This window comes from Fusarium musae, chromosome 2 (genome assembly GCF_019915245.1).
Source record: "Fusarium musae strain F31 chromosome 2, whole genome shotgun sequence".
NCBI classification, from domain to species: domain Eukaryota; kingdom Fungi; phylum Ascomycota; class Sordariomycetes; order Hypocreales; family Nectriaceae; genus Fusarium; species Fusarium musae.
The window spans coordinates 3,796,303-3,812,977 of NC_058388.1; the positions used below are offsets into that span (position 1 = coordinate 3,796,303).

Genomic DNA, 16,675 nt, shown 5'->3' on the forward strand with positions numbered 1-16,675 from the left:
TGAGGTTCATTCGCTTTTGCATAAGCCAAATTACCTAAGTGAAGAACATATATCTTTTACTGATCAGGCCGTCCACTGAGTTTCAAGTAGACCATGGCAAAGTAATAAACAGCAGTGTGCAACCTCATTTCACTTTGTCATCGGAGTATCACATAGAGACTCAGGAAACTACTCATAACTTCAATCCTTTTATTTCATTATCTACCAAAAACCCAATCGGTAGATCCATCCCATTTTCCTAAACCCATAACCGTTTTCGTAGCCATCATTTCATCCGCGTGCCTTAGTCTATTCTTTACCAAGAGAAAAATTAGATCATCATGAAACCAAAAGCAAACAAAAAGCATTGGACGGTTTAGGCCTTACGCTTCTTCAGGGCAGGGGCCTCATCGTCATCAGAGTCATCTTCATCCATCTCCTCGAACTCGAGGTCGCTGGGGATATCATCGGCATCTTGGGCGTTGGCTAGTATTGCTTGTTAAACCTGAACTGTCTCTGCTTCGCGCTGTGAGAGGTACATACTGAAGTACTTGATGGCACCGGGCCACAGATCCTCGGCGATGAAGACGGCGAGATCATCGGCGGTGGGGAAGATCTCATACTCGTACTCATCATCATCGTCGTCCTCGTCCATGTCATCATCATCCTCATCGTACTTGCCCTCCTTGCGGGCCTTGCGCTTCTCCTCCTCGAGCTTGCGGCCCTCCTCAGACTCCTCGGGGCTGACCTTGCGGCCGCGGAAGCCGAACCAGCAGAAGAAGCTGACACCGCCCATGCCAGTCTCCTCCATGAGCTTGAGGAGCTTCTTGGAGGCCTCGGTCTCACCGAGCTTCTGGCCAGCCTTCTCCTCATCATAGACCTTCTTGGCGAGGCTGAGCATGCCGTTGGTCAGGTCCTTGCCCTCCTTCCACTTGATGTCGACGGGCTCGGAGACAAGACCGGCCCAGCCGTCCTTGTGGAAGCGCCAGTAGAACTTCTTCTCGAGAACCTTGTCCTCAAACCAGTCGTTCTCCTTGAACTCCCACTTGAGGGAGATGGAGCGAGGGTCGCCATTGGGGAGCTCGAAGCGCTCAACGGAGAGGCCGGTCAGGGCGTTGAGGAGGAGCTCGGAGTCGCTGGGCTGGATGTACTCATCGACCTCGGGAGGGGACTGCTCGAAAACGAGGGGCCAGAACTGGGGGATGTTGGCGATGACCTCTTGGCGCTTGACGTAGAGGTCCTTGGTGAGCTTATCCTGCTGACGGACTGCTGCCGTTAGTAGAGTTTCTGCGATGCGAGACAACCAAGAATTGACTTACGGATCTCGAGCTCAACATCCTCGAAGTCATCCTCGATGGCCTGGAGCTTCTCATAGGTGATGAGGGCCTCCTTGACCTGCTCGTCTTGCATATCTCCGGCAGACATTTTGAACTTTAATTTGAAAGAATCAGGGTGCATTCAAATCACTCGATATATACGAGAGAAACTGAGGGGGTATCTTGTAGAGTATAAAAGGACAGAAAAACGAAAAATGTGAAAGAAGTGAAAGAGGAGAGAGGGACGAGGAAGATCGGTGTAGAGGTGCTTTATTTATTTACTAAAAGCTCTGCCCGCACCCATTAAAAAAAATCTCATCTCGAGCTATGAAAGCTCCTCAGCGGTGAAAATCAACAATTTTTTTTTTCTCGAGGTGGGGTTATCGCTGATGTCATTGGCTCCCACGCCGAAGGACCCCTGTTTTTTCACGGTAATTTTTTTTGCCTCTGCAGGTCCCCTAAAAACATTGCAGAAGCGCCTGGCATTAGTGGTCCAGTTGTTGGCCTGCTCCACTGTAAATAGAAGCTCTGTGATTCTTTACAGGGGTTAGATGCTCCACTGCGGTGCAATCTTAGCGGGGTATCCTTGGCCGAGGGGCGTTTAATTGATTTCCATTTACGTATCGTAGTGGGATGAGGCGAGGCCTTAGCAGACGGGCTTTGTTTGGCAATGTCAACACCAAAGAATTTATCACAGGCGCCATCTGGTAGAATTCTTTATAATGAAAAAGTATTAAACAAAGCACTGAGAAGCATTAGTGAGTGGCTTAATCTGCGTATACGCGCCTTTGATGGGTGGGGGCGTTGGCAACAAAACAAGTTCTTCAACATCTTGTTCGATGATTCAAGATGGCAGTCACCATCAACTCTGGCATGAGCTGTGCTTCACTGCTGAAACAGGGAGTTTACAATGGCATCATCATCACCTGACAAGCGAATACTCTCAGCCGATCAATATGACTCCTTCTCTTCTTTTCCGATATCGTCCACGGGCTTCATCTTCACAGCATCACAAACTCTCAACCGTCGTCCATCTCCATCTCCATCACCATCTGGCCTAACAGTGTCCTCACTCCAACATCAGCCAACCAGCCAACCAGCCAACCAGCCATCTCAACTGACTCAAGATGCCGCCTCTGCCAGCTAAATACCCACGACAGATCCCTCTTGAGGTCACAGTCTATGGCCCCCACAACGCTCTCAGAGCCGCCAACTTTGGTGCAAAGCGTCTTCTCCTCTGCCGAAAGGGCTCCTCTACCGTTGGCGGGGTGAGTCCCACTCCCCAGGAGCTTCGCCATCTCAAAAGAAAGATTCACATCCCAATCAGCTGCGTCATTCGACCCCGTGGAGCTCCTAACCCTTCTGGTCCAGGCGAGTCTCACGACTACGTTTACTCTAACAACGAACTTGTCCAGATGAGCGAGTCTATTCGCCAGCTCAAGGAAACAGGCGTCATGAATGCTATCCGCGGAGATTCTTTCGTGTTTGGCTGTGTTAAGCATAGCCATGAGGAAACAGCTGAGAACTCTCGCCACAAGATCGTGATTCACTCAGCATACTGTCGCTATCTCATTGAAATGGCCAAGCCATTCGGTTGTGTCTTCAACCGTGCTTTCGACCACTTTGCTGAACGTGGAAACCCAGACGCTGTCATTGCAGAGCTCACCACTCTTGGTTTTGCAGGCATCATGACAGCGGGAGGACCAGGTTCCTTTTCAAACCACCTTGAGCGGCTAGATGCTATGTGCCACCATACCACCAGCATCCAACTCGTTGTCGCAGGGGGGGTTTGTTGCCCCGAGATTCAGAAGCTTCGAAAGCGTGCTCACAACCATGATCGTCTCTCCATTTGGCTGAACGGCGATTGTCTTCGTCCCAGAGATCATGACGATCCAGAGACTACCGATATGAACGGCGTCATGTCGCTGATTGATCAGCTTGGCTTACAAACAACGGACTAGTTATCCCCTCATGACATCGGCAAGCAGATCTTCTACTGACTAGGGTGCATTCGAAGCTTGGCGAATGCCGGGTCATATCGCACGTGTATTATATGGGAAATGTTACGGAAGGAAAGGGTTATGAACTTATGATTTATGAGTGACGACTTAGAAAAAGTCTGGAATTGCCTCGGAATTCGCTGTCAGCAAGAAAGCCCATGAGTCAAATTGGCATGGCCCCGAGGAAGACCACCAGAAATCTGTAACAATTAACAACCAGATATGCTCGCATTCGGAATGCGAATGAATAAAAATCTGTGAATATCCAAATCTGTATTGCTCATTGCTCAAAAGTTCCCCTTATTACACCTCGCAGCACTTGCATCTCTATCATCTACCAACTTATACATCACTTGTTCATCTCGTCGTAAGCATACCACCGCCTCCGATTCATAATTCTCTAATAACCCTGCTTCTTGCCCTGAGCAAGACCAAGGCAGTTGGCAATCTTGTAAAAGATGTCAACGTTGTTGAAAGTGCCACTGAAAGTCTCCTGACAAGGACCAAGAGCATAGACAGGGACATCGGTGAGAGAGTGAACACCCTGGGCGTTATCAGTGCTGATAGTACCGTTGATGAGGAAACCCTTGGGAGAATCCTCGGGGTTGGCGTAGTAGTCATCGTCCTTGAGCTCGACGGCAGCCTCGCGGGGGCCGGCCTTCTTGACCTTGTAGTCCTCACGGTGGTCAGGGACGGCAGCGACACCAGCGGCGATGGCGTATCGGGGCTCCCAGTTGGTAGGGAAGTTGGCGCCAGTGCCGTAGTTGATGCCCTTGGCCTTCTTGGTGTACTGAGACTCACCGGACTGAGCGTAGGTGCCGATGGCACGGCGCTTGTCGCGGTCATCCTCCTGCTGGGCGAGGTACTCAGTGTCGGCGGAACCGTAAACGCTGCGAGAGTTAGTTATCTGGTGTCACAGCTATTGGAATAGGATTACTTACTCGAAACCGTGGCCGTGGTCAGCAGAGACGATGATGAGGGTCTCATCGAGAATCTTGAGCTTCTTGAGCTTCTCAACAGTAGCACGGACGGTATCGTCAAGCTCGAGAAGATCACCGAGAGCACGGTCGTAGTCGAGAGCGTGCATCTGCTTGTCGATAGAGGCAGCCTCAGACATGAGGAAGAAACCCTTGTCCTTACCACGGGTAGCAAGAACGTCAATGGCCTTGAGGGTCATGTCCTTGAGACCAGGGAGATCAGAAGCATCACCCTTACCGCCGGTAGGGTTGTTGTCGCGGCCCTCGAGGTTGTCCTTGTAGACGTTGCGGTCGAGCCAGACGGGGAGGTTGCTCTGGCAGAAAACACCGAGAGCACGCTTGCTCTTATCGGCCTTGAGGAGAGAGGTCTTGTTAAGAGAGACGGTGTAGCCCTTCTTCTGGAACTCCTTGTAGTAGTCCTTGCCCTGGTAAGAGCCCTTACCGGCGAAGAAGTTCTCAGCACCGCCACCGAAGAAAACATCGGGGCCACCGTGCTGGGTCCAGCTGTAGTTGGTCATGCCGTTGAGAGCCTGGTCGATCAAAGGACCGTACTGGCCTCGGAGACGGGTGTGACCACTGAGAGCAATGGGGGTAGCATCGGCAAGGAAAGCGGTAGAAACAGCACCCCAAGCACCGCCCTGTTGTTGCAATTAGAATTTTGAAGTGAACTCAATTGGGGTCAAACTTACCCAGACACGCTTGAAGACCTCGACAATGGTCTCAACCTTGGGGTCATCGAAGGGGTTGGGAGATGAATCAGCGTAGACACTGAGTTGTTAGCTTTTAATCTTTAGTGATGCAATAGTTTACCTACCCCATGGCGTTGACAGTACTCTTGTGGCCAGTGTAAAGAGCAGAGGCGGAGTTGGCAGAGTCGGTGATGTAGCTGTCGATCGAATGGGTCATCTGGTGACCGAGAACAGGGAACTCGTCCAGCTTCATCAGGGTCTGGTACTTTCCGTTGATGCTCTTGTGTCCCAAAAGACGAGCGGCAGTGATCTATGATCTAGTCAGCTTCCACGAGCCGGGCCTCTCACAATGTGATTCGACTTACCATGTTGGTGGTCATGCCATCACCAATAAAGAAGATGACATTCTTGGCTTTTCGCTTAGGCTGAAGCTCGCGAACAGTCCACTCGGCAGTGGTCTTTTCGCCGTTGTAGTAGTTGAGGGTAACGGTGTACGTTCCGGGTTCGTAGAGGGCAATCTTGCGGTAGACCTTGGAAGCAACGTTGACAATGCTGGGCTTGTCCTCGTCTTCGGCAAATAGATCCTCGTACCACTTGAACTTCCATGTCTCGAGCTTGGGCTCACTAACACCAAAGGCCTTTGCAAAATCCTTGGCCTTTTGGCCCTTCTTGGCGATTGTCACAGTGAACTTCTCGTCAGGCTTTCCGTTGTGAGCAGCCTCAGAGCCGTTTACGGGAGCGTGGACCTCGACACGGAGATCGAAGAGCTGGCCAGGCAGGAAATCACTCTGGTCGGGGGGAAGAACACAGCCCAGAGTGGGACATGTGCCGAGACGCTGGTAGGTCTGAGCAGACACAGCAGCAATTGAGGCTGCCAGAGCGGCAATGGAATTGATCTTGACCATTCTTGTGAGTTCTGAAACCAATTTCCAAGAATTGGGGAGCGGAAGCTGGTGGTTGGCGCGAGCTGAGGCAGCTTGAGAGGGGGGCTCGATAAGTTAGACTTTCAGAGAGGCATCATGGCTTTATAGCCGTCAACGCCGATCCCACGTGGATAGTTACCTCCCAGAAGACAAGTTCGTCCCCGAGAAGCTATCCCATGTCGCGGATAGACAATTGGCCTTCCTCTGCGGGACAAGCTGAGGAGACTTATGATGAACTGATCTTGGCCTAACGTCGCATTGCATCTGGCCAATTAAGCTTAGCAAACGGCCAGGACAAACGCCCGAGACAGGTTTAGACCGACGAGAGAGGGTACAGGCAGATCCAGTGTGTTGGGATGAAAAAGGTACATCTTCTGTGTTGCATCACGGAAGCGATTGGCGCCTCATGATGGAGGACTATAGCACGTGTGTAAGTTGTGCCAGGCCCGTTCCTTGCAAAAGGACGCTGCAACTAGTACTCATGCTTGTCAGTTCTCTTCTATGGAGCATCATGGATTCAAATCATTGGATTGGCAGCGGGGAGGGCGATGGACGCCGTTGGTGCTAGTCAAAACAGGTCAAATCATGATCCCTCATGTAACCCAGGTGCCATGATGAGCGTTGACATGTTGGTTGTACATATCTCCGATCCCCATCCCCCGATCCTTGGCTCTTTTTTTCCTGTCCCAAGTCGTTGACCGAACGTGAACGCCACATCCCGGCTCATTGTATCCCAGCTCAGGTTAACCCGAGAGCACCAGTTGCAGCTGAGATCGGAGCAGAAAGACGACAGGGATCCTCGGCTGTGGCTCTCTCCAGAAGCTCAGATACCGCTCGTGGGCGAATTGTGAGGTTCAATTGGCTCCTATACCCCTGCTCCCGCAGTTCCACAGATCCCCAGATCCATGAGAGCAGGCCTTGGCTAGCTTCAATCAAGCTTAAAGCTTCATCCTTCTTCCATTTTGCAGACAAGCTTGTTTCTTAGCATAACTCGATCGGGCCTTGTCGACCGAATTGCTACTTGACGTCGTACCAAGTCTCCGGTGGATTTCTCGGCGTAGGTGGCGTAACACTTTTACCACTGGTGGGTGACTTTTCTATCCGATGCTCTTGTACATGAAATCTGCGTGCCTGGTGAGATAACAAGCCTACTTTGATGATCCAGTGGTATTCCAGCCTAAACTCTGTCAATCTCATCATAAACTTAGGACGTCGTTGACAAAGTTTATGAAAGCATCTGCATAGGGCATTGATTAGGGCATGAGTCCATTACCTTAGTTCTTATAGGCAGGTATAAAAAAACGCACATTGTAGACTATTGATGAAGACAAGATCAGCTGTGTAATTCCGCTCGGAGCTGCCTCATATGGCTCACCGAAACGTGCTCCAAATTCGGCATTGAGTGGCTAGACCTGCAATTTTACGAAGCTCGGCAATAAACTTTCATGGTCGTATGTTCATTAACTCTTGGGACTCTCTCGGCACGTGAACAGATCCTCTTCTTATCTTTTGTGGTGTTGTTGGTTCACGAGAAAATCGGATGGACTGTCAGAATTGACTTTTTTTGCTTCTATTCTGGCTCCAGCAATCGAGCAAGATATGCGCAATGCTCTATTCTATAAGTCAAGCATGGCCACTATAGCCGTCATAAGATCGACGATGCGTTAAGTGAAATCGTGTTGATCAAACACCAGTCTGCCTGGCTATATCATATCTTCTCCTGATCAGCATGCATCAAATATGGGCCGAGCCACATCGTCGGAATAACATCTTCGCAGCGACCGTACCTGACATGACAGGAACGGCTTTCTACATTAGCTCCGTCACTTCTCCAAACTCGATGCAACCTCATCGACGGGCAGTGTTCCATCGATAGCTGCCAGAGGTTCTGCAATGGCCTCGGGGTGGGGACTGGCATCGACCGAATCAAACGCTTGCCAGCTAGGCTCGTTGATCTTAGCCTGACCAGCTATGCTCTTGAAATGGTAACCCCTGGCTCGGGGTCTCACTCCAGTTCCAACAGGGACCTCGGGCTCATAAACAGTCAAGAATTTCTTATGAAGCTCGTCAAACTTCTCGGCGCTCTCGTTTAGAGCTGCCCGAACGCCTTCAAAGAATGAAGTAAGAATGACATGATTGTGAATCTGGAGTAGGTTCCAGCCCAACATCTCCTTCGCATTCAGTAGGTGCTTAATGAACGCCCGGTGATGCTTGGTGCAAGTGTAGCATTGGCAACCGCTCACTAGAGGCTGCAGGGATGTCGTATGCTCCTCTGACCACATATCTATACCCAGTGGCTGCATGTCGGAGGACTCAGGGGGTGGGAAGGTGAACGATAGGGCGATGCCTGCATCAGAGGCAGTGTTGGCAAAAGGTACCGTGCATACATCGATACCCAGAGCGATCTGTCGCAGAATATCCTGGGGGCTCTTAGATGGTCCAAATGACAACCGCGGCAGAGATCCAAGAGAGGGATAGTTTGCCAACTCGGGGACAAGGTTAACATCATAAACTGCAAGACCAGAGAGGGAATCTCGCACGTCTTCTGCAAGATATCGCAAGTAGTCCCACTGTATAGGGTACTCGACAGGCAATACAGGAGCGAAGATGGAAACCCCCATTTCCTTTAGACGGCCTTTAGGGTCTGAAAGATGAAAGAATTCGTCTACCCATTCTTCGGTTCTCTCAACCATGCGAATTTGACGTTTTGACGTTGGTGTTGAGCTGGAGTGGAAGAGGTCGGCTGGAGGAATGGCGATATCTGGTTGAGCGAGTTCAATAGTCTTGGTGAACTCGGGGATGGTGAGATTGCGGAAACCGGTAGAGGTAAAAATGCTGACATGATGAGCACCGTTTCCAACAGGTGTTGTCACAGCTGGGAACCGTCTTGGGCCAAGAATGAGTGCTCGATCTGAAGGGAAAGCAGTAAAGCTCTGAAGATTTCTTGGTGTACCAGGGGGCAACTGAAGAACAGGAGGTTGTGATTTCTCAAGAACTGTTCTCAACGTTAGACTAGCACTCAAAAATAGATTTAATCTTCATACAGTCCTCGATTGCTAGATACGCGGCATCAAACGCTGTGTGTTTGGCGATATTGTCTGGAGTCAAGTGAGGAACAACTCCTCGAGATGCAACAGCGATGTAGTTTGGTGTCTGCATAATCCTTCGATTACTAGCGAATGCTAGACGACCAAGCCGAGCAACTCCAACTTCAGTTGCAGAAGCAGAGGGTTTTAGTAGTTCAAACATTGTTAGTGTTGATCCTTTTGATGTAGGTTGGGCCATCTTGACTTGTGATCGCCAGGTGTGTCTGTACAAGGAGTTTGTGAGTATATTTGCAGCAAGGATTAGCTAGATGTGGGGAGTGTGAATGCGCACTGATGCACTGTGTATCAACTTCCGAGGTTAACCCGATGTAAGTCATCTAGCTGTCGAGATGGTAGATAATAATTGAAGGGGCAATCAAGTAGATTTTTATTCCCTAATCTGCTCTGGGTTACAATCCTGATATGATATAAATCGAGTAAGACTTATCTCTAATGGGCGGTCGGGGAAAGGCGGGAAGGGGAATGATGGTGAAGAACAATACTTAGGTACGTACACGGGTCAAGGGGGTCTGTGATCACCACTGAACCAAGGCATCAAGGTAAGAGTCTCCCTCCATACCTAGATGGTTGGGTAGTATTTCGTGGATTACTTCATCTGGATATCTCACGAAAAGTCAAGAAGTCATTGGATGTTCAGTCGTATCTGGTGATCGGAATCTAAGGCCAAGCGACTACTATATGAAAAGATTGAGTTGAGGGTATCTAATCTACAAACAAGGAAAAAAAGAGTGGCGAGATTTCATTGCCGGCCTCAAACCTCAGGAGTGAAAGATCCATACGTGAAACTCCATGAGGCTGATCCCGAGTGGGCGGTCCACCATGATACCGGGTGTCACAGCACTCGTGTATTATCGAGCTCAAGTGAACGATGGCATATGCATTTTATGTTGGGGGTTTCCGACTCAGCTCTGTTGGTATTCCTCCTGTAAGTCTTTGTAGAGCCAGCCTGGGGAGTATCTTTCTCCTCTAAGCTCCTCGATTCTGGCTTCGGGGGCTCCTTGTCGTCTTCTGAAACAAATCGTATTACGTCTCTAACCATCGTGATAATGACGAACATGCATAATATGAAAGCCACACATGTCGCTAGCAGATTCTTAGTAAAGAGCCAATACAGACTACTGGGTTTGCTTACCGATTCCATCTTTCTTAGCCTCCTTCAATTCATACTCATGTTCTGCGATGATTTTTCGTGCAAGAGACTCTGGATCTTCTCGCTCAGCAGCCGGAGCAAGGGACTCTCGATACTTGGCAAAAGCTGCAAGACGTTGTTTGATACTTCCAGCCGCTTTGTATTCCTGCTCGAATCTTGCTTCGGACGCCATGAGTTTGTCAAGCTTCTCGTCCGTTTTCAGAACACGGGAGGGATGTGTGGCTAGAGGTGGTCGTGTTCGTAGTCCTCGGGTTTGATGCTGCGGGCCAAAGATAGGTGGTCGCCATTGGCGTCGTGGAAAATGTGCTAGGGGGTTTGCGATATGGAACCGAGATAATCTCGAGAATACTGAAGCCCCGGTACGGAGTACGGCGTGACTTTGAGGGAATGGTATCTGGAGAGTGGTGATCATGTCTTCAATTGAGCGATGGTTGATATGATGAGGTTGTAAAATTACACGGTTTGTAGAAGAGATTATATATGAATGTCACTGGAAAAGACAGTTTTTATCAATCAGCTGGCAATTCAGGGCGCAGAGTTATTGGAGCACCAGACGAACAAACTCAAACTTAGCTGCAAGTTTCTTTGTAATATTGAGGTGATGCCCGTATCCACCATTAATCCTATAGAAAGTTAACGTAATGCAGGCCTCGACTGTCAGAATTCCTGCAGTCCCAAGGGTCTACAGGTTTATCTATGATGCGATGCCATCCGTCTGCGTGTTTGCTTGTTACTTCTTGATTGCGATGCTTGTTTCGAGTATAATAATAACAATAATGACAAAGGCCTGAGTAGGCTGGATAAAGATAAAAAAAAGCTTCACTTTTCAAGCAATTGTGTAAGTTTCTCGTTAGCTAAACCGAAACCTCCCGAGACTCTGGGTGCTGGGCTGTTATGCTGTTCAACAAACAGATAATAGATGCAACGACTGAACTGCTGTGTATGTAGTACCGTGTCACTCAAAGATAGAGACATGTCACTGTAACCTAACATCTTTTTTATTTTATTTATTGACAAGATAAAATGTCTCTGCAGCAATACGCGAGGTATAGCCAATAAGGTCTCATAATGAGAATAACATAATATAATGCTTATTTTTCAGCATATCATATATAAGGCGTCATACACTACACCAAAAAACACAATAACTTTAAAAGCAAGTCTCAAGGTCATACGGCGCTGCTGCCTTCAACCTTATGATCCAATTATTTTATTTATTTATTTATTTATTTATTTTTCTTAGAAATACGCACCCTTGCTCTAACACAGTCACCGAAGTGTATACAGCATTTAGGTGTAGAGTCTGGTCGCGTGCATTTCTACTGAAGGTGAATAAAAGTGGCGCACGCTGTTCCTGCTTCTTAGCGCAGCGTCTCACGGGAACTAGCTCCAGTTCAGTACATCCGGGCCGCAGGGCTGATGCTCAACCAATCACTATCATAAATCTCTCACGGATAGATACATACAGCGATACCCCAGGGTTACGGTTACGTCGGGTCTGAAACCCATGTCTCAGCGATCAAGATACACGATGTAACTGAGTGGACAAAGAGGCTTTGGGCCTAAACCCTCCGTATGAATTGTTAAACCATCATCAACTCAACATCGCCTATCATCAGTCTCGTTTCTCCCCGCACCTACGTCAGAAAACGAAAACAAAAGTGTGACACGATAGGATCCTCACGAAACACCAACATCGATAAGCGCTCCCCATTCTCCACATTTCCTCTGCATCCTTCGGCTCCGGGTCTTCCGGAGCAGGCAAATCCGCCGAGCCAAACCAAGCCAAGCCCAGAGGCCATTAGCTCTCGTATACGCAATCCATTCCTTCCTCATATCTTCTTCTATATCCCGGAAATGGTGAGCCATGTAGACGACGAAGAATCACAACCTCTCATGGCTCGCACCGATTCTATAGACGTTGGCGTCGTGCCCGTCAGCGGCAGCGGCAGCGATTCGGATCGCGAGAATGCCTATACACATCCTGATGCGCCGCTCGATACCGGAACGACACTCGAAGTCGATGACAGCGGCCCCTCGACCCCGCGGTTCATCCAAGATGAGACTACCTGGAAGAGGTGGAATTGGGTCCCATACCCCGTTCGGCGAGCTTCGAAATGGGTTGCGAAATGGTCTCACGGCCCTGTAAACCCCCAGCCTTTTCGCATTAAACCACTCTTCCCAGCTATCCAGGAATACCCCCTCGTCCTTGTCGACCGCTTCATTCCTAATCTCAAACACCGATTTTGGCTCGTTTTCTGCTATCTATCCATCTGGATCGTCACTTTCGCTCTCGTTAAACGCCGCGACACCATGGCCAGTGAGATCGAAGGATGGGGCACACCGCAAACCATTGGATGCGGTGTTTCATATTGGGCCGCCGGGAACCTGTGCGGACTGGATGGAAGCGACTGTCGCCCCTTCAATGGCAGCGGTTTTCCATTCAAGTGCAGGGCCAATTGCGAAAACTACCATGTCTTGAACCCCAGAGCGGTTGGGGACCAAGAGCTCATCTATGCACCGATGGTTGTAGGAGGGCCGGGTACCAATGGGTCTGCTGAGCCTGTGTACCGCGGAGACTCCTTCGTATGTGCTGCTGCTATCCACGCCGGCGTCGTTTCGAACCAAGACGGCGGTTGTGGTGTTGTTGAGTTGGTTGGCCGCAGTGAGAATTATGCTGCGTCTAGACACCATGGTATCTCAAGTATGGGATTTGATTCTTATTTCCCATTGTCCTTCCGCTTCGTTCCAGATGTCAAATGCTCCGCGATCGATTCGCGATGGGATTTGTTGGCTGTTTCAACCGTCTTTGCTGGAGTTTTGTCTCTCTTCACTAACTCGGCTCCGCTCTTCTTCTTCGCCATCTTCACGGGCATCTTCTGGACTGTTGGCATGGCCCTTGACCCGCCTCCATCAAGAACAGTTGCGTCTTTGTTCTCCAACTTGATCGGAAAGTTCCTCCCTGCAATGTTTTGTGCGTGGGTCATGTACGACAAGATGGGTGTTCGCCGCACTCTCAAGGGTCTCACAGCACAGGTCGAAAAGACAATCTTGTGGCTCGGCGGATGCTGGGTTGGTGGAATGGAGAACTATACCCTTAGCTTCATCCCCATTTCGCGCCTCAACAAGCACGATCTGAACCAGCAACCAGGGGCCAGGGCAGCTCTTGCTATCATCATAATCGTGCTTGTCGCCATTGTCTGTTCACAGGCGTGGTTCTTCCGGAAAGAAGGACGCCTGATCAAATACCTCAAGCTCTACGCACTCCTTGTCGGGGCCATCCTCATCTCCCTTACCATTCCCAGCCTCAATCTGCGGATTCATCACTACATTATTGCCCTCCTGCTTCTTCCTGGAACAAGCATGCAGACAAGGCCATCTCTTCTATACCAGGGACTTCTCGTTGGGCTCTTCATTAGTGGTATCGCTCGATGGGGCTTTGACCCTGTGCTCCAAACCTCTGAAGCTCTACAGGGGGATGCTCAAAAGGGCTCCAAATTACCATCAATCACCGAGCCTGTCATTCACCTTGCCAATGGCACGGATACATTGTCAAACATCACATTCACATGGAACGAGCCGCCACGGCAGCTGTACGATGGGATAAGTATCCTGGTAAACGACGTCGAGCGTTTCCGTACATACTTCGGCGATGTTGATGAGGAGCGTAGCTTCGTCTGGAGCAGAAACAGCACTTTGGATTTGCCAGAGTACTTCCGCTTTGCATATATGGATGGAAGTGAAAGTGGAGACTATACCAAGGCCGGCGTCTGGACAGTAGATGGCGAGTGGAACAAGATGAAGCCTGGACCCTCACGGTTAAAGGCCCGCAGTTTGGACAATAATAAGTTGGTTAAGCGAGGGGATAACTCATTCCGGCGCTTTTAGTGAACCTTGGTAAGACGTGTTTCAAGCCGATGGTCAAGTTTTTCTTTCACTTTCAGGACAGTAAGGTTAGGATTTTGAAGACGCCGCCTAGTAAGGAGGACAAGGAGAGAGAGGAGAAGGAGCAGATGGAGAAGGAGAAGATAGAGAAGGAGAGGATAGAGAATGAGAAGATAGAGAAGGAGAAAAAGGAGAAAGAGAAGGAGATAAAGGATAAGGAGAAGAAGGATAAGGAGAAGAAGGATAAGGAGAAGAAGGATAAGGAGAAGAAGGATAAGTAGAAGAAGGATAATAAGACAGCTGAGGCAGACAAGGCAATGTAGGCAAGTGACTGTCTTTTCCGATAAGAGCACAAGCAAGAGCTAGATATTACTATTACAAGCATGATAATGAATAAATGTGATCACCGTTGTATTTCTTTACCCCTTAGTTCAGATTCTTTGTGCTCTTTGTCTGCTATGCCTATGGGCTGCTCGAGCAAATAACGTCTACCTAGACGTGATGTAGAATTGGTAGGTATAACCGGATTAATCCATCAGCAGTACCCTACCAGCCCGCGAAAACACCTTACGTGCCATTCTAGAGAAGGTACCTAGGTACCTATCTACCACAGATTTAACCTACCTAGTAGGTACGGACAATGAAAGACAGGGTGGTGGAAGGCAAGGTTGGCGGTTCTGATCAGAACTGCCAGCTTCCGCTAACAGCGTTTGACACTGCTTCAACAAACACCTTTCCATCAACTTCAAAATCCAGCGCTAGAACATCGAATTGCCCTTCTATCAACCATCATGACTAGAGCCAAACGGCGAAAACAACCATCTCCTCCGCCTCCGCCTCCTCTGCCTCCAATTCCTCAGAATCCGCCCAAAACAACCCCGACCAGGTCTGAGCCGAAAGAATCGTCGGATAAAGGAGAACCTACTTCTTCAGACAGTGCCTTATATGCTGATTTAAATCCGAAACCTCCTGATCCGTGCCCATATCACTACAAGCCCGTCTATTACTTCTTCTACGATAGTCTCAGGCAGCCGGCCGTGCTCCAAGCGGTCCTTGAATCCTCTGAGCCCCCCAAACTACGAAATGCCAAAGTCCGTGGATACTCGCTTGCACCACGCGGTCGTTTCACGTCACTTGTCGAAGGTCAACCTGGGTCCGGGGTCCTGGGTAGGGCGGTACAAGTGCAATCTGCTGAAGAGGAATACAAGCTCGGCTGGTACCAAACCAGCGCTTATGTTCTTACACCATGTTTGATCGAGTTTATAGACAGAGAAGAGCCGAAAGAACTTGCGGGATTGGTATTCACAGATGCTGGTGATCAACGGGCCTGGAGGACTATGCGATTTGATTACAAGGCTTGGAAGTCTCAGATAGGAACTCGACTCCCACGAAATTGGCAGAGAAGCACACTGGAGCCGAGTTCGTAGTGTTCTTGCATTCATTGTTCGAGGTGGATTCGCAGCAAAACACCGTACAACAGGAAGCTTCTGTTATTTTATTTGCTTGTATTCGTAATACTTGACTTTTCTGTTCGTACTCGTGTATGCTGTACTATAGTATGTCGTCAAATGTGGAGGGGTTGTGGAGAGAGAGATATTGGCAGTGGATGAAACATGTAACCTGAGACTTTGACACTGGATGACAAAAATGCTTGGGTAAGTACAGCTGAAACTAAGGCGAACTCATCATAATCTTAGTGGGGATTTTGATTAGTTATTTTTGACACCTGATCTACGGCCTGAGGATTTCCCCATCCGCCTGAGTACTCAGGTACTCACTCACGTTATCCATTCATACAACTTCAACGTCACAACCACCAACTTCATTATACTTCAACTCGCAAACAGCACAACGAAAATGCCTCCTCGAATCCCCACTGAAGACGACTTCTCCCCTCTATCAAGCACCCTCCCTCACACTCTTCACTTCCCCTCACCACCAGAATCAACCACCACATTCCTCATTCTCTTCCACGGTCTAGGCGACCACGATGTTCCTTTCGCCTCTTTCGCCAAGAACCTCAATCTTGCTGGCGTTCTCGCTATTTCAGTGCGCGGTACATCTGTTCTGCCAGCTGCGCTTCTCGGTGGTGATAGGCCGGGATATCATTGGGGTGATGATCTCACTGTTGATCCCAGCACGGGAGACATTGCGGATGATTCTGGTTTTGAGAAGGCTCGGAATCTGATCATGGATAAGTTAATCGGGGAAACCCTTATCGAGAAGTGCGGGTGGGAGATGAGAGATATCATTTTCTTTGGGTTTGGGCAGGGTGGCTCACTCGCTCTTGGTCTCGCCGCCTCTCTGAACAAGACCCCTCGAGTCACTGATGTTTCCGACGGTGAGAGCACTTCGCCAGGTAACAAGAAATTCAAGGGTGCTGTATCTCTCGGTGGACCTTTGCCGCAATCTATGGTGTCTACAGTCACGAATCGCAGCAAGAGCAGCACAAGCGTGTTGGTATGTCAACTTGACGACGACGCTGTCGATGCTGTGAAGCGAGAGTTCGACGATGTCAAGGTCGTCCAGTGGAAGAGACGTGAGGTGAGCATGCCAATGAACAGAGATGAGGTGTTGCCTTTGATGCAGTTCTTTGCAGATAAGCTCAAGAATGAATGGTAGTAGTTCATTTCACGGGGCGTTTTAAGA

The 16,675-nt window shown here is 49.3% G+C and overlaps 7 protein-coding genes across 7 annotated transcripts; 3 read left to right on the plus strand and 4 right to left on the minus strand.

The window, feature by feature from the left end:
- Positions 1–355: 355 nt before the first annotated feature.
- Positions 356–1,404, minus strand: J7337_003056 (uncharacterized protein; the record flags this gene model as incomplete). Its single annotated transcript, XM_044820778.1, has 3 exons — positions 356–465; positions 523–1,245; positions 1,299–1,404. The coding sequence occupies 3 exons, from the start codon at positions 1,402–1,404 to the stop codon at positions 356–358; spliced, it is 939 nt and encodes a 312-aa protein (XP_044685078.1).
- Positions 1,405–2,422: 1,018 nt separating this feature from the next.
- On the plus strand, positions 2,423–3,256 carry J7337_003057 (uncharacterized protein; the record flags this gene model as incomplete). Its single annotated transcript, XM_044820779.1, has 1 exon — positions 2,423–3,256. One exon carries the CDS (start codon positions 2,423–2,425, stop codon positions 3,254–3,256), a length of 834 nt encoding a protein of 277 aa, XP_044685079.1.
- A 439-nt stretch (positions 3,257–3,695) lies between these two features.
- On the minus strand, positions 3,696–5,866 carry J7337_003058 (uncharacterized protein; the record flags this gene model as incomplete). Its single annotated transcript, XM_044820780.1, has 5 exons — positions 3,696–4,185; positions 4,237–4,910; positions 4,962–5,040; positions 5,087–5,271; positions 5,327–5,866. The coding sequence occupies 5 exons, from the start codon at positions 5,864–5,866 to the stop codon at positions 3,696–3,698; spliced, it is 1,968 nt and encodes a 655-aa protein (XP_044685080.1).
- Positions 5,867–7,707: 1,841 nt separating this feature from the next.
- On the minus strand, positions 7,708–9,133 carry J7337_003059 (uncharacterized protein; the record flags this gene model as incomplete). Its single annotated transcript, XM_044820781.1, has 2 exons — positions 7,708–8,879; positions 8,929–9,133. 2 exons carry the CDS (start codon positions 9,131–9,133, stop codon positions 7,708–7,710), a joined length of 1,377 nt encoding a protein of 458 aa, XP_044685081.1.
- Positions 9,134–9,823: 690 nt separating this feature from the next.
- J7337_003060 (uncharacterized protein) lies at positions 9,824–10,553 on the minus strand (the record flags this gene model as incomplete). The annotated part of the gene is made up of 2 exons (XM_044820782.1): positions 9,824–9,999; positions 10,124–10,553. The coding sequence occupies 2 exons, from the start codon at positions 10,551–10,553 to the stop codon at positions 9,824–9,826; spliced, it is 606 nt and encodes a 201-aa protein (XP_044685082.1).
- Positions 10,554–11,998: 1,445 nt separating this feature from the next.
- J7337_003061 (uncharacterized protein) lies at positions 11,999–14,307 on the plus strand (the record flags this gene model as incomplete). The annotated part of the gene is made up of 2 exons (XM_044820783.1): positions 11,999–13,989; positions 14,121–14,307. 2 exons carry the CDS (start codon positions 11,999–12,001, stop codon positions 14,305–14,307), a joined length of 2,178 nt encoding a protein of 725 aa, XP_044685083.1.
- A 1,576-nt stretch (positions 14,308–15,883) lies between these two features.
- On the plus strand, positions 15,884–16,648 carry J7337_003062 (uncharacterized protein; the record flags this gene model as incomplete). Its single annotated transcript, XM_044820784.1, has 1 exon — positions 15,884–16,648. The coding sequence occupies one exon, from the start codon at positions 15,884–15,886 to the stop codon at positions 16,646–16,648; it is 765 nt and encodes a 254-aa protein (XP_044685084.1).
- Positions 16,649–16,675: the final 27 nt, after the last annotated feature.